Source organism: Symphodus melops (assembly GCF_947650265.1).
Source record: "Symphodus melops genome assembly, chromosome: 18".
NCBI lineage: Eukaryota > Metazoa > Chordata > Actinopteri > Labriformes > Labridae > Symphodus > Symphodus melops.
In genome coordinates this window covers 21400515-21425324 of record NC_136708.1, presented here as the reverse complement: position 1 = coordinate 21425324, position 24810 = coordinate 21400515, and the positions used below count along the sequence as shown (strand labels likewise).

The 24810-nt window shown below is 37.9% G+C and overlaps 5 protein-coding genes and 1 long non-coding RNA gene across 7 annotated transcripts; all 6 read left to right on the top strand.

The window, feature by feature from the left end:
- Nucleotides 1-335: 335 nt before the first annotated feature.
- LOC306838978 (uncharacterized protein) lies at nt 336-3363 on the top strand (the record flags this gene model as incomplete). Its single annotated transcript, XM_079367418.1, has 4 exons — nt 336-462; nt 689-769; nt 2842-2955; nt 3227-3363. Exons 1-4 carry the CDS (start codon nt 399-401, stop codon nt 3361-3363), a joined length of 396 nt encoding a protein of 131 aa, XP_079223544.1. The 5' UTR covers nt 336-398.
- A 920-nt stretch (nt 3364-4283) lies between these two features.
- Nucleotides 4284-6402, top strand: LOC306839531 (C-type lectin domain family 4 member E-like). The gene is made up of 4 exons (XM_079368289.1): nt 4284-4343; nt 4499-4656; nt 4737-4861; nt 5571-6402. The coding sequence occupies exons 3-4, from the start codon at nt 4767-4769 to the stop codon at nt 5758-5760; spliced, it is 285 nt and encodes a 94-aa protein (XP_079224415.1). The 5' UTR covers nt 4284-4343; nt 4499-4656; nt 4737-4766; the 3' UTR covers nt 5761-6402.
- Nucleotides 6403-7435: 1033 nt separating this feature from the next.
- LOC306839527 (galactose-specific lectin nattectin-like) lies at nt 7436-12093 on the top strand. Of its 2 annotated transcripts, none has more exons than XM_079368284.1 (8): nt 7436-7717; nt 8331-8404; nt 9223-9351; nt 9818-9895; nt 10211-10267; nt 10423-10580; nt 10661-10785; nt 11278-12093. In XM_079368284.1, exons 2-8 carry the CDS (start codon nt 8377-8379, stop codon nt 11459-11461), a joined length of 759 nt encoding a protein of 252 aa, XP_079224410.1. In that variant the 5' UTR covers nt 7436-7717; nt 8331-8376; the 3' UTR covers nt 11462-12093. The 2 variants fall into 2 exon arrangements, with proteins under 2 accessions (XP_079224410.1, XP_079224409.1); XM_079368283.1 differs by having other exon boundaries at nt 10208-10267.
- A 1304-nt stretch (nt 12094-13397) lies between these two features.
- Nucleotides 13398-19407, top strand: LOC306839528 (C-type lectin domain family 4 member E-like). Its single transcript, XM_079368285.1, has 8 exons — nt 13398-13469; nt 14086-14159; nt 14964-15092; nt 15548-15625; nt 15936-15995; nt 16150-16307; nt 16388-16512; nt 18698-19407. The coding sequence occupies exons 2-8, from the start codon at nt 14132-14134 to the stop codon at nt 18876-18878; spliced, it is 759 nt and encodes a 252-aa protein (XP_079224411.1). The 5' UTR covers nt 13398-13469; nt 14086-14131; the 3' UTR covers nt 18879-19407.
- Nucleotides 19408-20738: 1331 nt separating this feature from the next.
- LOC306839533 lies at nt 20739-22389 on the top strand. The gene is made up of 3 exons (XR_013781211.1): nt 20739-20772; nt 21389-21462; nt 22267-22389. It is a non-coding gene; the product is annotated as an uncharacterized lncRNA (long non-coding RNA).
- A 1042-nt stretch (nt 22390-23431) lies between these two features.
- LOC306839458 (C-type lectin domain family 4 member F-like) lies at nt 23432-24599 on the top strand. Its single transcript, XM_079368186.1, has 3 exons — nt 23432-23613; nt 23690-23814; nt 24206-24599. The coding sequence occupies exons 2-3, from the start codon at nt 23720-23722 to the stop codon at nt 24393-24395; spliced, it is 285 nt and encodes a 94-aa protein (XP_079224312.1). The 5' UTR covers nt 23432-23613; nt 23690-23719; the 3' UTR covers nt 24396-24599.
- The last annotated feature ends 211 nt before the right edge of the window (nt 24600-24810 follow it).

The window sequence follows — 24810 nt, the reverse complement described above, 5'->3', positions numbered from 1 at the left end:
TTGTTAGTATTTTATTTCCCTATTCTGCGTTTGTTTGACGAAGTGTTGCAGATCAGAAGTTGGAATGAGTTTTTCTGAATATATTCAAAAATAATGAAGCTATTCTAATTGAGTCCCAGAACAAGATCCTTAAAAAGTTAAAAAACCCCCCCAAAAAAACTCACAGCTTCCTGGATGAAACCCCCAAATTTCCCCCTCTGTCATCTGCATTTTTAAAAAAAGGAAGTAAATCACTTAACTTCATTTTGGGCAACAAAAAAAAAGGGTTATTGCAGAACTAAACGTTAAAAAAAAAGCCCTTCCCACCAGTCGCGTCTGTACAGGAAGGATATTATGTGAAAGCATTGCTGTAACTTCTTAGTTCTCCTTCAAACTCGCCACTGGTCACTGCGGTAAAAATGTCTGAACCTGAGGTGCTCTACTCTGACGTGAAGTTCAAAAAATCGAAGGATAAAGCCAATGGTAAGATCTATATCCATCTTTATCCATCGTTTATTGATGTATTTCAATGGAATATTTCTATTTCTGAATTGTTGGCACCACATGTCTCCCTCTTAGATTTCTAAGAACGATACCAGAGCTTTTTAAGAAATACCTCCAAACGCTTCCACGAGGAGAGTTTTTATTCTTAATGCAGCGAAGTGTGAATTATTGATCTGCCTCTGTGTTTTCATGTTTTGGTTTGCAGAGACAGCGTCTCCCTCCGAGGACACCACATACTCTGAGGTGAAGATTAAAAAGAGCCCGCAGCCGTCCTCAGAGCTGCCTGGTGGGTAAAAGATTTCCACAAATATTTGTCCAGACTTTGACACAAAAAGAGGAACTTTAACCTTCACACACGGGTCATTAAGAGGCCGCAGTCATTGGTCAATCTACCGATTAAACCAGAACTAAAAACGTGTTCTTTACTAAAATGAAGTTATTCTCATGAGACGACCGACAGAAACAGACACTATTTTTTTTTTTAATTCTATAGTTTCTCTGTTTATTATTATTTTTTATTTGACCAGAAGAAAAAAAAAACATCTTTCTCAAAAAGCCCCGTTTCCACCAAGCTTTTTGGTTCAGTTCGTTACAATAAACCCAGAACTTGCTTATTTGTTAAGTGGAGTGTAAGCCAGATGGAGATCAAGACGTCAGCTATGAAATAATTTGATATCATAGCAGCCCAACACAGTGTAGCCCGTTATTAATTCAACAAAGAAGAAGAATGGGGCACAGTAAACAAAAGGGACTCTTCAGGATCGGCTCTGTATCCTCAGCACCATTTACCATTTACAGCTTTTGACAGTAGAAATGCTTAAATTAAAATACAAATACAAAAATGTTTAGTTGAGATCCTCCGAACACATCAAGGAGAACATCAGGTGTGTTTGCCTCCAGGTCATTTAATTTCCTCTTCAAACAATCCAACGACATCAGCTCGTTAAGTCTCAGATCTTTCTGTAAAAAGGGAGCAGCGAAAAGAGTAAACATATTTTAACTTTATTTATTATTATTATGGTTTTTCACTCTGTCATTGACATTAAAGCTAGAAATTGGCATCCAGACTATTTCCCCTGGTCACAAAAACAAGGAACAGGCAACACAGATAAAAAACCTTAATGAGGCTGTTTGGTTCCTGTTAATCAAATTTTCAGTGCTCAGACTCTTCCCTTTCTTCACAGGCTGAACACACAGTTCGTAATATATTTATGCACGTGTGTGTAAAGATGTCGTAAAGATGATGTGAAGTCCTGCATTTTTGTTTCCTTTGACATTTCAACGTCGAAAGTCAATGGTTGATAAGTGATATCAATAAACTGGAAGTTGCAGCAGACAGAAACAGGAACAACTCATCAAGAGTAAAGATAAGACAGTGTGAAATAGAACTTAAGATTGTTTGTAGACGTTTCTCACAAACACAAAAATTACAAAAGCTTTGAGGAAGTTTGAGTGTGAGGAGCGTTCTTCACCACTAAAAAAGTGTTATTGGTTAAAAAGGGCCCCATCTGCAGAAGTCGGGCCCCAGTTGGGCCAAGCCAGTCTAAAAATGCCCGGACTCACCCCTGACCCACATTTTCATTAATAACGACAGTTTTCTTGTTTAATGTAATTTCAGCAAAAAAAAAAAAGTGAGAAATGCTTCCCTAATGTTTTCCTAATCAAAACGTCTCCAGTGGTTTTAGTCTCATGCAACACAATTTAAATCATGTGAGCAGTGTCATGTTTAATCAAATGAGCAGACTGGAACATTGTTTGCACTAAAACTCACTAATTTTACTTTATTTTTGAGACATGATATCAAAAAAAGAAAATATTGAATTCATTCAAAAAGGTTAAATAAGTAAAACTGTGATATATTTTGCCTATCATATCCACAATCCTACAAGTAATTGAGCAGATAAAAAAGGAATCAACATCAGCTTTGACTCTGATCAAAGACACAGCTGCTGACAGGAAGTGACCAGATGTCCTGACAGGAAGTATCCAGAGGCAAAGCACAACAACGACGGCTGTTCTTTAGAGCTCTAATCATTATAGAAACCCTCTTAAAATCGTTGTTATCAAACAAAGCCACCGTCATTCCCATCATTAAGGTCGTAGGTGTTCATAAAGAGCTGGGTCTTTAGCTTTTTCTTAAAGGTGCAAAGGGACTCTTCAGATTAAAGGAGTTTTTAATTTGTTCCACCACCGGGGGGCGACAGAGGAGAGACTTAGAACCCTGTTGTGAAGGCTGGATCATACACCTTTTTATTGACAGAGCGGAGAGGGCGACCGGGAGGAGACAGTTTAAGTAAAGAGGATCCATTTTGTTGCTGATGTGAGATCTTCCTGTTTCGTCTTTCTGCTATCGAACAGGTTCTCAACAGCAAGCTGCGTCACAAGGACGAACTGGCTTCACATGGGAGAGAGCAGCCGTGGTGGTTCTTTCTGTACTTTTGGTAATCATTGCAGCTGTTCTTGGATATATGAGTGAGTTTGTACATTTGTTTAAACATCTAACACACATAAAGATAAACTCTGGTGGTTATTTGGTTTAAAACAGAGATACAGGCTCTGAGTTGATGGATGTTCGTCTCCTTTTTACAATAACAAACTGTAAATTTAAATACGTTTTTGTTCTATTTACAATTTGTTATTGTTCCTATGTCTTATGTCCTTTCAAATAAAGGCAAACTCTTTTAAACTATTTATTAACAGGTGTCTATTTTCTACTGACGACACTTTTTCTTTCTTTCATGAGCTCAAACAAACGCGACTCAGAGAGCCATAATCGCGAAGCAGAACGACGCTCTGAAAAATCTCACTGGTAAGCCCGATAAAAGTTCAGGTCTAGACCGTCTGAAAGTGATGGTTCAGGGTCACACTTGCTTTGATTAAAAAAAAAAAAAAATGGTTTCATTCAGACTGACTGCTCTTTAAGTTACAATGTCTTTATGAAATGTTTATTAATAAAAATCTTGAAGTTTTCAACATTTTGCCAGAAAAAATGTTTTGGTTCTGGAAATTATTTAAAGGGGACATGTTGTGAAAAGTGTTTTTGAACATATAATTTGGTAACCTGAGTGTCTACAGACCCACAAAATGTGAAATAAACCCATCTTCTCCTTTTTTTGTGGTCTACATAAGTCTTACAACACAAAGAAAAATGCTCCGTTTTAAATGTGCTCTCCTTGTGATGTCACAGTGGGATTCGAGTTCATAAAAAAAAAAAACCCATGGACTCCCCCGCCAGCCTAGAGCAAAACTTGTGCGCAGGTCCGCCATTTTTATTCTCGTTAGCAAAGGAATGATGTCTACCGAGCAAACTCAGGGGGCGGGGTCATTTGCATTTAAAGAGACACACGCACCAAAACGGAGCATTCTGAGAGAGCTGGTTTCTACCGGATGAAAAACCTCCTCTGGTGGTTGATTCATGTTATTATTGGACCAAAGCACAGCACAGATGTTTCATTTAGAACACATGTGACTGTTTGAAAAGGGGGAGAAGGGTTTGATATGTCCTCTTTAAAGACAATTACAGACACTTAAGTGTTACAATTTGAGGTAGTTCGACTCTAGCGACCATTGTTGTTGAACAGACAATGTAGTGAAGAGTGGATAAAAGACGAGGGAGGGTTAGACAGACAAGGGGTGACGGGGAAACTCAAGAAGTGGTTTCATGAAAATAAATTATCAGAACTAAATGTGTTTTGTTTTTTTGAGGGTTTCCTGTTTTATTGTCTCTGTTCAGGTCCTCGAATGAGAAAACAAAAGATCTTAAACAACGATTAATAAATGTTAAAATATTTTTCTTTCAGCAGAAAAAAAATGTGAAGGTAAACCATGCATCCCACTGCCGAGGCCAACATGCCCAGAACGTGAGTATTTTCACCCTTTAATCTTTCACAGACGGACAGATTACACACGAGGTCGATAGTGAGCTGTACCTGTTAAATACTTGTGATACGCTCGATGTCCTGCTGCGTCTCATCAAACGAACAACAGTTAACTGAAGTCTTTGTTCTGTTTAAAGGTACATGTCAGAAATGTGAAGAAGGCTGGGAGCTGGTGGGAGAGAAATGTTATTATTTCTCCACCAATAAATCAACCTGGAATGAGAGCAGAGCTGACTGTCAACAACGAGGATCAGGAGGAGGAGACCTGGTGAAGATAGACAGCAGAGAGGAGCAGGTAAAACACAGTTCTCTTTGTTTGATCACTTTATAAAGACTCTCTTTTCATGTTTTTTTTTAATTATTATTATTTTTCAGTCATTCTTTGACCAGGAACTGAGAGACAAAATGGCGGTGCCGGAGGACAAATTCTGGATCGGACTGACCGACTCAGTGACAGAGGGCACGTGGTTGTGGGTGGACGAATCTCAACTGGACCCAAGGTTTGACTGAATTTAACTCATTTCCTGTTAATTAAGCGACATCACATCAGACCAGGTGTCGGAACAGAACAACATCTGGACCTCGAGTGTGATATGACTTTTAAACTTCAGTTACACTTCAGAAAGAAGAGACAAAAATCTAAATCAGCAACGGATTTCATGTTTAACGAAACTAGACTGTTGCCAAGCAACCCAAACATTCTACTGCCCTCTGTTGGTGTCCATGGTAACCACAGAGCAGTTATTATCATTAGTATGAAGAAGGGCTACTTGGATGTTAAAATAAATATATATTCAACCAGAGAACTAAGAGTGCGTTGTGTGATTCTGAGATATGAGATGATTAATAAAAACTCTGTCAGCTGTTAATGTTAATAAAAGGGGCGGCAGTAGCTCAGTCTGTTGGACTTGGGTTGGGAAATGGACCTCTGAGACCTCTGAGTTATGTCACTTGGATCCTGTTTGTGCATGAATTTGTACCTCGGCCTATGTGTGTGTTCATTTGACAGAGAGTAAACTGAATTTCCCCTCGTGGGATTAATAAAGTAGAAATTATTATTAAAAGTGTTCTGAACTCCTGGCTGAGGCGGAGTGATACACGTTGTGAAAAGTCCCCTCTTGTCTGCGCACCAAGACTAGTGTGGAATAATTTACAATAGAAGAGTCATCAGTTTTATGTAACTACTTTTTTATGTTCTTTCTCTCATAGTTTGGTTTTCTGGGGCAGAGGTGAGCCTGACGACTGGACAGGAAAAGACCCTAAAGGGGAGGACTGTGTGAGGATCGGGGAGAAAGGAGGAGCTGGAGAGCTGAAGAACTGGTACACTAGATCCTGTGAAGAACCTCACAAATATATTTGTGAGAAACCCACAGAAACAGGACAAATGAAGTGCACCTGAAGTCTCACTCAGCTTTTTAAACACATCAGTCCAGGATACAAACAGCAGCATCGATATGAAACTGTTTTTATGATCAGATGAAGAATGTCGGTGAAATTAAAATTAGTGAAATAAATTTCATTATTTAAAGTGGAAAAAAAAATACGTCAGCTAAAAGCAGACTGTGGAAGTTATATTATAAAATATTCAAATGTTATTACTGATGTCAATTCATGTAAGAAGTGAAACTGCAGTCGTGGTCAGAATTGTTATCCTGGGGTCGCCAGTGGCTTCGTGGTTAATCTGCGCTCTCTCTCTCTGTTCTGATTTATGGCAACAGGCCAAAGATAAATGTTTTAAAAAGAGTTTTAAAAACAAAGGTCCCTCGTACGCCTGAGAAAAGGATGAATATGTGAAACGATGACGACTAAATCTCAAAATCTTTGGGGTTGTGTTTGAGATTCTATCCCTTAATAGGGAAAGATTTTTTTTCTCTTTTGTCTTTTATCTGTGTTATTTTTATTGTAATTATTTTACTGTACCTTTAAAACAGATTCGATGCCTTTGTAGATTTTAAGGTATATTTATGTGTCTTTATGTCAAACTGCTTGGGGCCGTTTTTTTTTTATGTATATAAACAACAAATAAAAGGATTCTTGACTCTTTTGACTCTACATTATTTTAATAACCTACATACAGTGTACAGTGGCGATTCTACGGTCTATTGGGGCCCGAGGCCAAAATTCATTGGGGTGTCGTCCAACCAGCGTTTATCACCGCCAGTGTTCCAGCGCAAACATTCACCTCGGAAACTCAGATCTCGGAGCTGGGAATAACGGCACACCCGAGTTCACCGGGTTCCAGTTGCAAGTCAGAAAAGCAATATGGACGCCTCTATGAGTTTGTTTTGTTAACACCAAATGATAACAACACACGATGTGAAAGTTTCTAACTAAAAATAAGACGACACCTTAAACACGATACCATCGGTGTGATTGGTTGAATTACGCAAAAAGACGACAATTTAGCTGCTAATTTAGCAGTTACAGATTAAACATCCCTGTTGATGCTAAGAAAAGGTGGTTGTCATGACGACATAGTTAGAATAGTTTCACACATATCTGTTCCTGTGTGAATGAGGAAGGAAACAGACATAGCTTCACCCAGGACTGTACAGGGTTTGATTAACCAACAGTGATAATCTGCAGGGGTGGTCTTTAATGTCGTCTTTAATGTCGTCTTGTCAATAAAAAAAATTGAGTATCGCACCAGTGGGCAAGTGTGTGTGTGTGTGTGTGTGTGTGTGTGTGGACTAAATGAGGAAACCACGTAGAATACTCAGTCAAATAGCAAATATCTTGAACAAACATGACACCACCTAAACACATCACCGTAACATCACACTATTATTTATTACTACTCGCTAGTCGTAGCCTAAAACTCCATTAAGTCCCTAGTTAACAGAACGCATTAGCTAAATTAGCATTAGCGTGCCACGCGCACGTTAGCTTAGTTTAGCATTGTAACTTTAACAGCCAAACAGCTACAACATAAACACACAGAAAACTCGACAATTCTTTTTAAGGCAGAAAATATCAAAATGGACTTTCAGTTTAAATTATTGTCTCTTCATTTAGTGACTGTAAACTGTTATTTATTCATTAAATATTTATTATGACGTGCTCTCCTGACCAGGTCACCCTTCACCCCTGATCTCAAAGGGTTAATTACCTGGTTAAATAGGTGAAATAAATATACAAACACATCTTTGAATCCAGAACCATATAAAGCAGAAACAACTCCTCACACGCACCTTGCTTGACATAATCTGTTTCTTTGAGGAACTTAAAAAAAAAAAAAAAAAACAGCCCTACCCCAGAACTCAAAGTTGCACAGATTTAAGTGTCACTGTTTTTCCCTCAGCGCTGACAGACCGTGTGCTGTATTTCACCTGAACAGCTGCAGGAATAAATCTGTGGTAAGTAGTTGATTGTGATTCTTTAGTTGTTCTTGATTTTGTGTTGTATTTTTAATTTAGCTTTGGCAATGTAAACATTTAGTTTTGCATGCTAATAAAGCCCTTAGAAATTAAAAAAAATGGAGATAGAGATGCATCAAATATGAAATATTAAAGAAACAGAGCTGTGACAAATGAGAGTCGTGTTTTGAAAGATGGATAAAAGAGTTTGGATTTCCTGAGGGTGGAAGTTTATGACGCATCTTAAGAGGGTGAATTAAATTCATTTTGATGATTTATATTTTATTTTAACATCTCCAGCTTTCATCATCTTTGTGATTGTGATTTTTATGTTTTAGTCCAGGATTTTTAAATGTTCTGTTTTATTCTTTCTTTCTTCCTTTTTCTTTTGTTTTGATGCTTTTAATGTCTCTTTGAATCGCCTTGTTGTTGAAATGTGCTCTACAGTATAAATAAACTTGTCTAAAATATTTACAGATGACTTACAGAAATATAAAATGAAGATATTAAAATGTAAAGAGACTGTATTGTTATGAAGAAAGAAGGAGATGACGGTGCAGTGACGTCCAGCACTTCCTAAACTAACATTTAATTTTTGTGAATTCTGTTGCAGAGAAAGTTTCACCTTTGAACTCTGAACTAAAAACTGAACTCTTACAATGAGCCGTCCACAGCGAGACAAAGAGGGTAAGAATAATGTCAATAAAGACATTTATTTAGATACGTTTATATTCAGTCAAAATGTCGGATATTTTACTCGAGTGTTTTCTCTTCACGTTATGTTAAACTTGTTCCCTGTATCTCATGAGCTGGATGGATTGTATTTTTTATTTTTAGTAGGTTTCATAAAATAGGATTTTTTTTATTAAATAAACAATCCACTGAACAAAATTGGTCATAAAAATAACAAGTGTTATAAGGCTGATGATTTTTTAATTTACGTCATAACAAAGATCAAACTGTTGGCTGAGGTAAAGCAGCATCATTTTGTAAAGGCAAAACTTTGTGCACTTTTTTATGCAAGAAACGTTTTTCTCACCAGACACACGAGAGAAAAAACTCAAGAGGTCAGGAGGAAGTACGAGTGTAGGGAAATGAAGAAGACGGGGAATAAAAAAGGAGGAAGTGACCAAGCTTCCTGTTCACTGTTTGTAAAATACAATAAAAAAAAAGATAAATAATAAATACAGAAAAAAAAAAACACGATACCAAAATAATAATAAGATGAAACAAAAACCCCCACAAGAACTCGATATTCTTTGGGAAAATGTGGGACTGTATGTAGAAGACGTAACCATGTTCAGACCAGCAGGAGGCTGAGGAAGGAGGACAGTCATGTCTCTGCAGGGTAAAGGACGGCTGGGTTTGAGTGCGCTCTATGAATTCATCAGACACTTACTATTGGTTCGACTATTAGCTGTCAAAATGATCCTCTAAAAACATGTATGATAATATGATAAAGCTATGGCTGTCCCGGTTTATTATGTCCATCCTGTGTTTGACAGGTGAAGCGTCTGAAACCCAGCAGTCCCTGATGTCCACCAGAGGGTCAAAGGGCCCCTCCTCAGAGAAAGTGGCCCTGCTGGTCCTCAGCGCCCTCCTGGCAGCTACTGTCTTTGTTATCTGCCGTCTTTGTAAGTTTCTCACACAGCTTGATTAAAGGACAACGTGAGAACATTTGTCTTTGAACATGAGGCAATTTCTGACAGAAAACCACAGACTCAGTCTGTAAGAGTTTCTTCATCTTTCTTGTTGTTTTTCTGGTAGAGTTCAAGGCAGGGTCGATAATTTCCTCCAGATCCACTTTTTAAGATTCTGGTTGACATTGTCTTTAAGTCCAGACAGCAATTACAAACATTACATGGGTTAAGTCCTCTAAATAATAATAAAATATTTGACTATTATGTGATTAACCCTTCATTGTCCATCCATGCCCATTCTGACATAGAAAGCAGTTTTTTAACCTAATTTCAGGAGTCTTTCATGTCATTACATTAAAGTAAGAAAATGACACCTGACTCTTCCTCGAGGGATTTCTTTCTACAAACGAACAATGACGACCTGCCTGATGTTTTGCTTCATGTTCTTTTTTGACGACAGCTCTCGCTTTGGTGCAAACGAATGAAAGTTTCCAGAAGCTCAGAGACGATTTTGATGTTATCAAAAGAAACATTACCGGTAAGTCAGTCAGGCTTTTTAAATTATCTGAAAGATTCGGTCCAAAACTCGAATCAGCGTCGCATGTCATCGTCAAACTCTTTCAGTTTAATTTAAAAAAAAAGTTTTGAAATTAAATTAAAACGTTCTGCTGCCTTTAAATGACAAACATCATTAGAAATGTTGCAGCAGACTAAAATCACTCGCCCTGATCTGTTGTTATATATTTATATAAACATACAGAGTTCACTGTAGGCCGTTTTATTGTCTCTGTTCATGTCCTCAAATGAGACAAGAGATACTAAAGAACGATTCATCTTCTTTTTCTTTCAGCAGAAAAAAAATGTGAAGGTAAACCATGCATCCCACTGCCGAAGCCAACATGCCCAGCCCGTGAGTAGATTTGACCTTTAACCTTTCACAAACGGACAGATTACACACGAGGTCGATAGTGAGCTGTACCTGTTAAATACTTGTGATACGCTCGATGTCCTGCTGCGTCTCATCAAACGAACAACAGTTAACTGAAGTCTTTGTTCTCTTTAAAGGTACATGTCCGAAATGTGAAGAAGGCTGGGAGATGTTGGGAGAGAAATGTTATTATTTCTCCACCAATAAATTAACCTGGAGTGAGAGCAGAGCTGACTGTCAACAACGAGGATCAGGAGGAGGAGACCTGGTGAAGATAGACAGCAGAGAGGAGCAGGTAAAACACAGTTCTCTTTGTTTGATCACTTTATAAAGACTCTCTTTTCATGTTTTTTTTTAATTATTATTATTTTTCAGTCATTCTTTGACCAGGAACTGGGAGGTAAAATGACGGAGCCCGATGACAAATTCTGGATCGGACTGACCGACTCAGTGACAGAGGGCACGTGGTTGTGGGTGGACGGATCTCCTCTGGACTCAAGGTTTGACTGAATTTAACTCATTTCCTGTTAATTAAGTGACTGAAGCAAACAAAACTAGATTTCTGTTTGACCCCTCCAGGTGCCACCCCAAAAATCCTAAACTGTGATTGGCCATTTTCCCTGTGAGAGGCGGAACTTATGTTAAACCCATGGACGTGTCGGGATGTGTTTTTATAAGTTTGACAGAGTGCAGAAGTTTGTATATAAACTTCTAAGTTCTTTATAAAGTGACTTTAAACATACATCTTTTTTTTTTTACTTAAACAATAAGCTGATGTTGCCGTTATATTGTGTTATAAATTAAATGTTATTGGTGAAATTAGAAAAGTTAGATAAAAGTGTTTCGAACTCCTGGCTGAGGCGGAGTGATACATGTTGTGAAAAGTCCCCTCTTGTCTGCTTTGTCTGCGCACCAAGACTAGTGTGGAATAATTTACAATAGAAGAGTCATCAGTTTTATGTAACTACTTTTTTATGTTCTTTCTCTCATAGTTTGGTTTTCTGGAGCAAAGGTGAGCCTGACGACTGGAAAGGAGAAGACCCTGAAGGAGAGGACTGTGTGAGGATCGGGGAGAAAGGAGGAGCTGTAGCACTCTGGTTCACTAAATCCTGTAAAGTCCTTCAAAAATATATTTGTGAGAAACCCACAGAAACAGGACAAATGAAGTGCACCTAAAGTCTCACTCAGCTTTTTAAACACATCAGTCCAGGATACAAACAGCAGCATCGCTATGAAACTGTTTTTATTATGTATCAGATGTGAAATTAAAATTAGTGAAATAAATGTCATTATTTAAAGTGGAAAAAAAATACGTCAGCTAAAAGCAATCTGTGGAAGTTATATTATAAAATATTCAAATGTTATTACTGATGTCAATTCATGTAAAAAGTGAAACTGCAGTCGTGGTCAGAATTGTTATCCTGGGGTCGCCAGTGGCTTCGTGGTTAGTCTGCGCTCTCTCTCTCTGTTCTGATTTATGGCAACAGGCCAAAAATAAATCTTTTAAAAAGAGTTGTAAAAACAAAGGTCCCTCGTACGCCTGAGAAAAGGATGAATATGTGAAAGGATGACGACTAAATCTCAAAATCTTTGGGGTTGTGTTTGAGATTCTATCCCTTAATAGGGAACGATTTTTTTCTCTTTTGTCTTTTATCTGTGTTATTTTTATTGTAATTATTTTACTGTACCTTTAAAACAGATTCGATGCCTTTGTAGATTTTAAGGTATATTTATGTGTCTTTATGTCAAACTGCTTGGGGCCGTTTTTTTTTATGTATATAAACAACAAATAAAAGGATTCTTGACTCTTTTGACTCTACATTATTTTAATAACCTACATACAGTGTACAGTGGCGATTCTACGGTCTATTGGGGCCCGAGGCCAAAATTCATTGGGGTGTCGTCCAACCAGCGTTTATCACCGCCAGTGTTCCAGCGCAAACATTCACCTCGGGAACTCAGATCTCGGAGCTGGGAATAACGGCACACCCGAGTTCACCGGGTTCCAGTTGCAAGTCAGAAAAGCAATATGGACGCCTCTATGAGTTTGTTTTGTTAACACCAAATGATAACAACACACGATGTGAAAGTTTCTGACTAAAAATAAGACGACACCTTAAACACGATACCATCGGTGTGATTGGTTTAATTACGCAAAAAGACGACAACTTAGCTGCTAACAAACACAGTTACAGCTCAAACATCCCTGTTGATGCTGAGAAAAGTCAAGGTGGTTGTCATGACGACATAGTTAGAACAGTTTCACACATATCTGTTCCTGTGTGAATGAGGAAGGAAACAGACATAGCTTCACCCAGGCCTTCACGTAGGACTGTACAGGGTTTGATTAACCAACAGTGATAATCTGCAGGGGTGGTCTTTAATGTCGTCTTTAATGTCGTCTTGTCAATAAAAAAGTTGAGTATTGCACCAGTGGGCAAGTGTGTGTGTGTGTGTGTGTGTGTGTGTGTGGACTAAATGAGGAAACCACGTAGCATACTCAGTCAAATAGCAAGTATCTTGAACAAACATGACACCATCTAAACACATCACTGTAACATCACACTATTCTTTATTACTGCTCACTAGTCGTAGCCTAAAACTCCATTAACTCCCCAGTTAACAGAACGCATTAACTAAATTAGCATTAGCGTGCCACGCGCACGTTAGCTTACTTTAGCATTGTAACTTTAACAGCCAAACAGCTGCAACATAAACACAGAAAACTCGACAATTCTTTTTAAGGCGGAAAATATCCAAATGGACTTTCAGTTTGGCTTTTGTCATTACGACTCCACACTTTATCTGTAAATCGATGTGTTCATTTAAATTATTGTCTCTTCATTTAGTGACTGTAAACTGTTATTTAATCATTAACTATTTATTATGACGTGCTCTCTTGACCAGCTCACCCTTCACCCCGGATCTCAAAGGGTTAATTACCTGGTTAAATAGGTGAAATAAATATACAAACACATCTTTGAATCCAGAACCATATAAAGCAGAAACAACTCCTCACACGCACCTTGCTTGACATAATCTGTTTCTTTGAGGAACTTAAAAAAAAAAAACAGCCCTACCCCAGAACTCAAAGTTGCACAGATTTAAGTGTCACTGTTTTTCCCTCAGCGCTGACAGACCGTGTGCTGTATTTCATCTGAACAGCTGCAGGAATAAATCCGTGGTAAGTAGTTGATTGTGATTCTTTAGTTGTTCTTGATTTTGTGTTGTATTTTTAATTTAGCTTTGGCAATGTAAACATTTAGTTTTGCATGCTAATAAAGCCCTTAGAAATTGAAAAAAAAATGGAGATAGAGATGCATCAAATATGAAATATTAAAGAAACAGAGCTGTGACAAATGAGAGTCGTGTTTTGAAATATGGATAAAAGAGTTTGGATTTCCTGAGGGTGGAAGTTTATGACGCATCTTAAGAGGGTGAATTAAATTCATTTTGATGATTTATATTTTATTTTAACATCTCCAGCTTTCATCATCTCTGTGATTGTGATTTTTATGTTTTAGTCCAGTGATTTTTAAATGTTCTGTTTTATTCTTTCTTCCTTCCTTTTTCTTTTGTTTTGATGCTTTTAATGTCTCTTTGAATCGCCTTGTTGTTGAAATGTGCTCTACAGTATAAATAAACTTGTCTAAAATATTTACAGATGACTTACAGAAGTATAAAATGAAGATATTAAAATGTAAAGAGACTGTATTGTTATGAAGAAAGAAGGAGATGACGGTGCAGTGACGTCCAGCACTGCCTAAACTAACATTTAATTTTTGTGAATTCTGTTGCAGAGAAAGTTTCACCTTTGAAGTCTGAACTAAAAACTGAACTCTTACAATGAGCCGTCCACAGCGAGACAAAGAGGGTAAGAATAAGGTCAATAAAGACATTTATTTAGATACGTTTATATTCAGTCAAAATGTCGGATATTTTACTCGAGTGTTTTCTCTTCACATTATGTTGAACTTGTTCCCATCTCATGAGCTGGATGGATTGTATTTTTTATTTTAGTAGGTTTCATAAAACAGGATTTTTGTTAGTAAATAAACAATCCACTGAACAAAATTGGTCAAAAAAATAAGTGTTATAAGGCTGATGATTTGCTATGTGTATTTTTTAATTTAGGTCATAACAAAGATCAAACTGTTGGCTGAGGTAAAGCAGCATCATTTTGTAAAGGCAAAACTTTGTGCACTTTTTTATGCAAGAAACGTTTTTCTCACCAGACACACGAGAGAAAAAACTCAAGAGGTCAGGAGGAAGTACGAGTGTAGGGAAATGAAGAAGACGGGGAATAAAAAAGGAGGAAGTGACCAAGCTTCCTGTTCACTGTTTGTAAAATACAATAAAAAAAAAGATAAATAATAAATACAGAAAAAAAAACACGATACCAAAATAATAATAAGATTAAAAAAAACCCCACAAGAACTCGATATTCTTTGGGAAAATGTGGGACTGTATGTAGAAGACGTGTTCAGACCAGCAGGAGGCTGAGGAAGGAGGACAGTCATGTCTCTGCAGGGTAAAGGACGACTGGGTTTGAGTGCGCTCTATGAATCCATCAGACACTTGCTCTTGGTTCGACTATTAGCTGTGAAAATGATTCTCTAAAAACATATATGATAATATGATTTAATACGGTTTATTATGTCCATCCTGTGTCTGACAGGTGAAGCGTCTGCAACCCAGCAGTCCCTGATGTCCACCAGAGGGTCAAAGGGCCCCTCCTCAGAGAAAGTGGCCCTGCTGGTCCTCAGCGCCCTCCTGGCAGCTACTGTCTTTGTTATCTGCCGTCTTTGTAAGTTTCTCACACAGCTTGATTAAAGGACAACGTGAGAAAATATTTCTTTGAACATGTGGCAATTTCTGACAGAAAACCACAGACTCAGTCTGTAAGAGTTTCTTCGTCTTTCTTCTTGTTTTTCCTTCAGATCCACTTTTTAAGATTCTGGTTGACATTGTCTTTAAGTCCAGACAGCAATTACAAACATGACATGGGTTAAGTCCTCTAAAGTATGGCTGAATTCATCTTAATAATAATAAAATATTTGACTATTATGTGATTAACCCTTCACTGTCTATCCATGCCCATTCTGACATAGAAAGCAGTTTATAACCTATTTTCAGGAGTCTTTCATGTCATTACATTAAAGTAAGAAAATGACACCTGACTCTTCCTCGAGGGATTTCTTTCTCCAAACGAACAATGACGACCTGCCTGATGTTTTGCTTCATGTTCTTTTTTGACAACAGCTCTCACTTTGGTGCAAACGAATGAAAGTTTCCTGAAGCTCAGAGACGATTTTGATCTTATCAAAAGAAACTTTACCGGTAAGTCAGTCAGGTTTTTTAAATTATCTGAAAGATTCGGTCCAAAACTCGAATCAGCGTCGCATGTCATCGTCAAACTCTTTCAGTTTAATTTTTAAAAAAGTTTTGAAATTAAATTGAAACGTTCTGCTGCCTTTAAATGACAAACATTAGAAATGTTGCAGCAGACTAAAATCACTCGCCCTGATCTGTTGTTATATATTTATATAAATATATACAGAGTTCACTGTAGGTCGTTTTATTGTCTCTGTTCATGTCCTCAAATGAGACAAGAGATACTAAAGAACGATTCATCTTCTTTTTCTTTCAGCAGAAAAAAAATGTGAAGATAAACCATGCATCCCACTGCCGAGGCCAACATGCCCAGAGAGTGAGTATTTTCACCTTTAACCTTTCACAGACGGACAGATTACACACGAGGTCGATAGTGAGCTGTACCTGTTAAATACTTGTGATACGCTCGATGTCCTGCTGCGTCTCATCAAACGAACAACAGTTAACTGAAGTCTTTGTTCTGTTTAAAGGTACATGTCAGAAATGTGAAGAAGGCTGGGAGCTGGTGGGAGAGAAATGTTATTATTTCTCCACCAATAAATCAACCTGGAGTGAGAGCAGAGCTGACTGTCAACAACGAGGATCAGGAGGAGGAGACCTGGTGAAGATAGACAGCAGAGAGAAGCAGGTAAAACACAGTTCTCTTTGTTTGATCACTTTATAAAGACTCTCTTTTCATGTTTTTTTAAAATTATTATTCTTTTTCAGTCATTCTTTGACCAGGAACTGAGAGACAAAATGACGGAGCCCGAGGACAAATTCTGGATCGGACTGACCGACTCAGTGACAGAGGGCACGTGGTTGTGGGTGGACGAATCTCCACTGAACTCAAGGTCTGACTGAATTTAACTCATTTCCTGTTAATTAGGTGACTTAAGCAGATATAACTAGTGTTGGGTCCAGCCAGGATGACAAAGTTCAGGCTGTGTACGTTTGGAGAAGCAGGACAAAAGACTCTTTATCCCAGCATGCCTTGCAGGTACTCCCAGAATGCTTTGCCACACCTAACACATAGGTGTGAAGTTTGGGAGGGTTAAAACCGGCTGTGCCCCTTCTTCACTCTCTCTCAAACGTCGTCTGGTGACGTCCGAGGACCTCAACTCTGTTCCTGTTTCGCAGCACGACTCTCGTTGTTTAAAACTTTTGGCGCGCAGCTAACCCAAGGCCTTGAAGCATACCGACGTCCTGAATTCCGAGCTCAGATCATCCACTTGAACGCATCTCTAAGAAGGGCGTCTTATTTCTCCCGTATTGAAACGGTATTGAGAAAGATCGTAAGGATTACTTCTCGTTCCGTCCTTTAAAGAAAGGACATCCACGGAGATCACCTCGCTCGACGGAGGACACCACGGCCCTCTGCTCAACCCCTTGGACGCGCCGCCATCACCACATAACTGCAGGAAGACGCTAAAGACTGTTCCGAAGACCTTTTCTTCCTTTCATCAACCGTGGACAAAACGGTTACAAGTGAGGCTTAGTTAGGTCTGGGCAATTAGATATAGAGAGTGTGTTTAATAACTGAGTTATTATTGTGAAACGGTGATAATATTTGCTTGGTGTTTGACCACTGCGTCTTCGGTTTTATGAGAGTAAAATCTCTTTTGTTTTCTTTATTTGTGCCGCTGCGTCCCGTGTGTTTCTCTGTGAACTCTCGCGTCATAACTGAGTAATAGACTCATTATCAGAAAGACTAGTGTGAACGCCGTCTGATACAAATCTGGCCACTGGTTTCTGGTAGTGAAGTTAACTATGCTCTGAGTTGTGCGTGAGTTCCAGGCTGAGATTGAGCTTCGGAGGTGTTTTTTTTTTTTCTCTCTCTCTCTCCCTTTACGCACACACGCACCTTTCGACAGACGCACACACATAGAGATCTGTGGCTTTCCAGACGCTGCAGAAACGTAGATCAGGTAGAGACAGAGTTTGACTCCGTCTCTAGACAATAGACCTGGTTAGGAGACCTGTGTTCTGTGTCCGCCATCACGTGACCACGCGTGGTCGCGCTGCCATTTTGATCTCTCTCTATCTCTCTCTCCCTCTCTCTCTCTCTCACTCACTCTCACAGAAACACACACACACACACACACACACACACACACACACACACACACACACACATGTGCCACGCTTGTTTTGTTTTGTTTGTTACCTGTAGTTTAGTTTATAATAGTTGTTTGTTTGATTGAGTTTCATTGATTAACTTGATGTTTCTTTGTTAAATAAATTCTGTTATAATTTAAAGAGCAATTGTTTGTGATTACTGTGTATTTGCATTGTGACTTAGGCTGGGTGAAAGGGCTTTGTGTTCGGATTTCACACCTTCAATTAAATATAGATTATTAATTATTAATGATATTGGTATTTAATTAACTAATTTGAGACTGATATTTGTAATACTTTGGTTGTTCCCTGTTTACAGGGTGGTGCCCCAAGGTTTATTAAACTCAGTTTAATAATAATTATTGATTTATTTTAATAATTAAGTAAACTTAATTATTAAATTTAATTTGAAAACGAAATTTTGCATCATAAAACCCCAACATAACGTTGCCGCCGTGGAAGGTCCCTACGTAATGGTGCCGCTGTGGTAAAACCCCAACACTAGATTTCTGTTTGACTCCTCCAGGTGCCGCCCCAAAAATCCTAAACTGTGATTGGCCATTTTCCCTGTGAGAGGCGGAACTTATGTTAAACCCATGGACGTGTCGGGACCAAAACTTTGCACACAATGTGTTTTTATAAGTTCGACAGAGTGCAGAAGTTTGGAAATAAACTTCTAAGTTCTTACAAAAATTGACTTTAAACACATCTTTTTTGTTTCTCTAAAATAATAAATGTTGCCGTTATATTGTGTTACAAATTAAATATCATTGGTGACTCCTGGCTGAGGCGGAGTGATACATGTTGTGAAAAGTCCCCTCTTGTCTGCTTTGTCTGCGCACCAAAACTAGTGTGGAATAATTTACAATAGAAGAGTCATCAGTTTTATGTAACTACTTTTTTATGTTCTTTCTCTCATAGTTTGGTTTTCTGGGGCAGATTTGAGCCTGACGACTGGAAAGGAGAAGACCCTGAAGGACAGGACTGTGTGAGGATCGGGGAGAAACGAGGAGCTGGACTCTGGTACACTAAATCCTGTAAAATCCCTCACAAATATATTTGTGAGAAACCCACAGAAACAGGACAAATGAAGTGCATCTAAAGTCTCACTCAGCTTTTTAAACACATCAGTCCAGGATACAAACAGCAGCATCGATGTGAACCTGTTTTTATTATGTATCAGATGTGAAATTAAAATTAGTGAAATAAATTTCATTAATTAAAGTGAAAAAAAAAAAAACGTCAGCTTAAAGCAATCTGTGGAAGTTATATTATAAAATATTCAAATGTTATTACTGATGTCAATTCATGTAAGAAGTGAAACTGCAGTCGTGGTCAGGATTGTTATCCTGGGGTCGCCAGTGGCTTCGTGGTTAGTCTGCGCTCTCTCTCTCTGTTCTGATTTATGGCAACAGGCCAAAAATAAATGTTTTAAAAAGAGTTTTAAAAACAAAGGTCCCTCGTACGCCTGAGAAAAGGATGAATATGTGAAAGGATGACGACTAAATCTCAAAATCTTTGGGGTTGTGTTTGAGATTCTATCCCTTAATAGGGAACGATTTGTTTCTCCTTTGTCTTTTATCTGTGTTATTTTTATTGTAATTATTTTACTGTATCTTTAAAACAGATTCGATGCCTTTGTAGATTTTAAGGTATATTTTTAATGTATATAAACAACAAATAAAAGGAATCTTGACTCTTTTGACTCTACATTATTTTAATAACCTACATACAGTAAACAGTGGCGATTCTACGGTCTATTGGGGCCCGAGGCCAAAATTCATTGGGGTGTCGTCCAACCAGCGTTTATCACCGCCAGTGTTCCAGCGCAAACATTCACCTCGGGAACTCAGATCTCGGAGCTGGGAATAACGCCACACCCGAGTTCACCGGGTTCCAGTTGCAAGTCAGAAAAGCAACATGGACGCCTCTATGAGTTTGTTTTGTTAACACCAAATGATAACAACACACTATGTGAAAGTTTCTGACTAAAAATAAGACGACAAGATACCATCGGTGTGATTGGTTTAATTACGCAAAAAAGACGACAACTTAGCTGCTAACAAACACAGTTACAGCTTAAACATCCCTGTTGATGCTAAGAAAAGGTGGTTGTCATGACGACATAGTTAGAACAGTTTCACACATATCTGTTCCTGTGTGAATGAGGAAGGAAACAGACACAGCTTCACCCAGGCCTTCACGTAGGACTGTACAGGGGTTGATTAACCAACAGTGATAATCTGCAGGGGTGGTCTTTAATGTCGTCTTTAATGTCATCTTGTCAATAAAAAATTTGAGTATTGCACCAGTGGGCAAGTGTGTGTGTGTGTGTGGACTAAATGAGGAAACCACGTAGCATACTCAGTCAAATAGCAAATATCTTGAACAAACATGACACCACCTAAATACATCACCGTAATATCACACTATTCTTTATTACTGCTCACTAGTCGTAGCCTAAAACTCCATTAACTCCCTAGTTAACAGAACGCATTAGCTAAATTAGCATTAGCGTGCCACGCGCACGTTAGCTTAGTTTAGCATTGTAACTTTAACAGCCAAACAGCTGCAACATAAACACACAGAAAACTCGACAATTCTTTTTAAGGCAGAAAATATCAAAATGGACTTTCAGTTTAAATTATTGTCTCTTCATTTAGTGACTGTAAACTGTTATTTAATCATTAACTATTTATTATGACGTGCTCTCTTGACCAGGTCACCCTTCACCCCTGATCTCAAAGGGTTAATTACCTGGTTAAATAGGTGAAATAAATATACAAACACATCTAGAACCATATAAAGCAGAAACAACTCCTCACACGCACCTTGCTTGACATAATCTGTTTCTTTGAGGAACTTAAAAAAAAAAAAAAAAAACAGCCCTACCCCAGAACTCAAAGTTGCACAGATTTAAGTGTCACTGTTTTTCCCTCAGCGCTGACAGACCGTGTGCTTTATTTCACCTGAACAGCTGCAGGAATAAATCTGTGGTAAGTAGTTGATTGTGATTCTTTAGTTGTTCTTGATTTTGTGTTGTATTTTTAATTTAGCTTTGGCAATGTAAACATTTAGTTTTGCATGCTAATAAAGCCCTTAGAAATTGAAAAAAAAATGGAGATAGAGATGCATCAAATCTGAAATATTAAAGAAACAGAGCTGTGATAAATGAGAGTCGTGTTTTGAAATATGGATAAAAGAGTTTGGATTTCCTGAGGGTGGAAGTTTATGACGCATCTTAAGAGGGTGAATTAAATTCATTTTGATGATTTATATTTTATTTTAACATCTCCAGCTTTCATCATCTCTGTGATTGTGATTTTTATGTTTTAGTCCAGTGATTTTTAAATGTTCTGTTTTATTCTTTCTTCCTTCCTTTTTCTTTTGTTTTGATGCTTTTAATGTCTCTTTGAATCGCCTTGTTGTTGAAATGTGCTCTACAGTATAAATAAACTTGTCTAAAATATTTACAGATGACTTACAGAAGTATAAAATGAAGATATTAAAATGTAAAGAGACTGTATTGTTATGAAGAAAGAAAGAGATGACGGTGCAGTGACGTCCAGCACTGCCTAAACTAACATTTAATTTTTGTGAATTCTGTTGCAGAGAAAGTTTCACCTTTGAAGTCTGAACTAAAAACTGAACTCTTACAATGAGCCGTCCACAGCGAGACAAAGAGGGTAAGAATAAGGTCAATAAAGACATTTATTTAGATACGTTTATATTCAGTCAAAATGTCGGATATTTTACTCGAGTGTTTTCTCTTCACATTATGTTGAACTTCTTCCCATCTCATGAGCTGGATGGATTGTATTTTTTATTTTAGTAGGTTTCATAAAACAGGATTTTTGTTAGTAAATAAACAATCCACTGAACAAAATTGGTCAAAAAAATAAGTGTTATAAGGCTGATGATTTGCTATGTGTATTTTTTAATTTACGTCATAACAAAGATCAAACTGTTGGCTGAGGTAAAGCAGCATCATTTTGTAAAGGCAAAACTTTGTGCACTTTTTTATGCAAGAAACGTTTTTCTCACCAGACACACGAGAGAAAAAACTCAAGAGGTCAGGAGGAAGTACGAGTGTAGGGAAATGAAGAAGACGGGGAATAAAAAAGGAGGAAGTGACCAAGCTTCCTGTTCACTGTTTGTAAAATACAATAAAAAAAAAGATAAATAATAAATACAGAAAAAAAAACACGATACCAAAATAATAATAAGATAAAAAAAAACCCCACAAGAACTCGATATTCTTTGGGAAAATGTGGGACTGTATGTAGAAGACGTGTTCAGACCAGCAGGAGGCTGAGGAAGGAGGACAGTCATGTCTCTGCAGGGTAAAGGACGACTGGGTTTGAGTGCGCTCTATGAATCCATCAGACACTTGCTATTGGTTCGACTATTAGCTGTCAAAATGATCCTCTAAAAACATGTATGATAATATGATTTAATACGGTTTATTATGTCCATCCTGTGTCTGACAGGTGAAGCGTCTGCAACCCAGCAGTCCCTGATGTCCACCAGAGGGTCAAAGGGCCCCTCCTCAGAGAAAGTGGCCCTGCTGGTCCTCAGCGCCCTCCTGGCAGCTACTGTCTTTGTTATCTGCCGTCTTTGTAAGTTTCTCACACAGCTTGATTAAAGGACAACGTGAGAAAATATTTCTTTGAACATGTGGCAATTTCTGACAGAAAACCACAGACTCAGTCTGTAAGAGTTTCTTCGTCTTTCTTCTTGTTTTTCCTTCAGATCCACTTTTTAAGATTCTGGTTGACATTGTCTTTAAGTCCAGACAGCAATTACAAACATGACATGGGTTAAGTCCTCTAAAGTATGGCTGAATTCATCTTAATAATAATAAAATATTTGACTATTATGTGATTAACCCTTCACTGTCTATCCATGCCCATTCTGACATAGAAAGCAGTTTATAACCTATTTTCAGGAGTCTTTCATGTCATTACATTAAAGTAAGAAAATGACACCTGACTCTTCCTCGAGGGATTTCTTTCTCCAAACGAACAATGACGACCTGCCTGATGTTTTGCTTCATGTTCTTTTTTGACAACAGCTCTCACTTTGGTGCAAACGAATGAAAGTTTCCTGAAGCTCAGAGACGATTTTGATCTTATCAAAAGAAACTTTACCGGTAAGTCAGTCAGGTTTTTTAAATTATCTGAAAGATTCGGTCCAAAACTCGAATCAGCGTCGCATGTCATCGTCAAACTCTTTCAGTTTAATTTAAAAAAAAGTTTTGAAATTAAATTGAAACGTTCTGCTGCCTTTAAATGACAAACATCATTAGAAATGTTGCCACAGACTAAAATCACTCGCCCTGATCTGTTGTTATATATTTATATAAACATATACAGAGTTCACTGTAGGTCGTTTTATTGTCTCTGTTCATGTCCTCAAATGAGACAAGAGATACTAAAGAACGATTCATCTTCTTTTTCTTTCAGCAGAAAAAAAATGTGAAGATAAACCATGCATCCCACAGCCGAGGCCAACATGCCCAGGGAGTGAGTATTTTCACCTTTAACCTTTCACAGACGGACAGATTACACACGAGGTCGATAGTGAGCTGTACCTGTTAAATACTTGTGATACGCTCGATGTCCTGCTGCGTCTCATCAAACGAACAACAGTTAACTGAAGTCTTTGTTCTGTTTAAAGGTACATGTCAGAAATGTGAAGAAGGCTGGGAGCTGGTGGGAGAGAAATGTTATTATTTCTCCACCAATAAATCAACCTGGAGTGAGAGCAGAGCTGACTGTCAACAACGAGGATCAGGAGGAGGAGACCTGGTGAAGATAGACAGCAGAGAGAAGCAGGTAAAACACAGTTCTCTTTGTTTGATCACTTTATAAAGACTTTCTTTTCATGTTTTTTTTAATTATTATTTTTCAGTCATTCTTTGACCAGGAACTGAGAGGCAAAATGACGGAGGACGAGGACAAATTCTGGATCGGACTGACCGACTCAGAGACAGAGGGCACGTGGTTGTGGGTGGACGGATCTCCACTGAACTCAAGGTTTGACTGGATTTAACTCATTTCCTGTTAATTAAGTGACTGAAGCAAATAAAACTAGATTTCTGTTTGACCCCTCCAGGTGCCACCTCAGTTTGTATATAAACTTCTAAGTTCTTTATAAATTGACTTCAAACATACATCTTTTTTGTTTCTCTAACATAATAAATGTTGCCGTTATATTGTGTTATAAATTAAATATTATTGGTGAAATTAGAAAAGTTAGATAATAAATAAAAGTGTTCAGAACTCCTGGCTGAGGCGGAGTGATACATGTTGTGAAAAGTCCCCTCTTGTCCAATCAGATTGCTTTGTCTGCATCAAGTGTTAAATCATTTACAATAGAAGAGTCATCAGTTTTATGTAACTAATTTTTATGTTCTTTCTCTCATAGTTTGGTTTTCTGGGGCAAAGGTGAGCCTGATGACTGGAAAGGAGAAAACGATGAAGGAGAGGACTGTGTGAGGATCGGGGAGAAACGAGGAGCTGTAGAAATGAAGCACTGGTTCACTAAATCCTGTAAAGTCCCTCACAAATATATTTGTGAGAAACCCACAGAAACAGGACAAATGAAGTGCACCTGAAGTCTCACTCAGCTTTTTAAACACATCAGTCCAGGACAGAGAGTGTAGCAGTATAAGCAGCATTCAATAAATAATAAATAAATCAATGCAGGATATATAAAGTCAACGCAGCTCATCCGACCATTTCCAGAAGCTTTCACTAAGAAATCATGAATCAAATGATGTAAAAATGCAATACAATAAAAAAAAGTTTGAATTTGTAAAGTTTCACCTTGATGTTTAAAGTTCATCTGAGTGTTGATAGAGGTTTTTTAAATCACATAAATAAATGTTGAGTTTATTTGACACTCATCCCACTGCAGTGCACACACACACACACACACACACACACACACACACACACACACACACACACACAACATGTAGACGAGGAAAACGACAACTTAAAGTTAATCTAGAAAAAAAAAAAAAACAA

Coding starts and splice junctions, on each gene's coding strand:
- LOC306839531 (XM_079368289.1), top strand. CDS start 4,767: ATGGCGGTGCCGGAGGACAAATTCTGGATCGGACTGACCGACTCAGTG. Junction 4,862..5,570: donor GAATCTCAACTGGACCCAAG/GTTTGACTGAAT, acceptor TTTCTCTCATAG/TTTGGTTTTCTGGGGCAGAG.
- LOC306839527 (XM_079368283.1), top strand. CDS start 8,377: ATGAGCCGTCCACAGCGAGACAAAGAGG. Junction 9,352..9,817: donor CTTTGTTATCTGCCGTCTTT/GTAAGTTTCTCA, acceptor TTTTGACGACAG/CTCTCGCTTTGGTGCAAACG. Junction 10,786..11,277: donor GGATCTCCTCTGGACTCAAG/GTTTGACTGAAT, acceptor TTTCTCTCATAG/TTTGGTTTTCTGGAGCAAAG.
- LOC306839528 (XM_079368285.1), top strand. CDS start 14,132: ATGAGCCGTCCACAGCGAGACAAAGAGG. Junction 15,093..15,547: donor CTTTGTTATCTGCCGTCTTT/GTAAGTTTCTCA, acceptor TTTTGACAACAG/CTCTCACTTTGGTGCAAACG. Junction 15,626..15,935: donor TATCAAAAGAAACTTTACCG/GTAAGTCAGTCA, acceptor TTTTTCTTTCAG/CAGAAAAAAAATGTGAAGAT.
- LOC306839458 (XM_079368186.1), top strand. CDS start 23,720: ATGACGGAGGACGAGGACAAATTCTGGATCGGACTGACCGACTCAGAG. Junction 23,815..24,205: donor GGATCTCCACTGAACTCAAG/GTTTGACTGGAT, acceptor TTTCTCTCATAG/TTTGGTTTTCTGGGGCAAAG.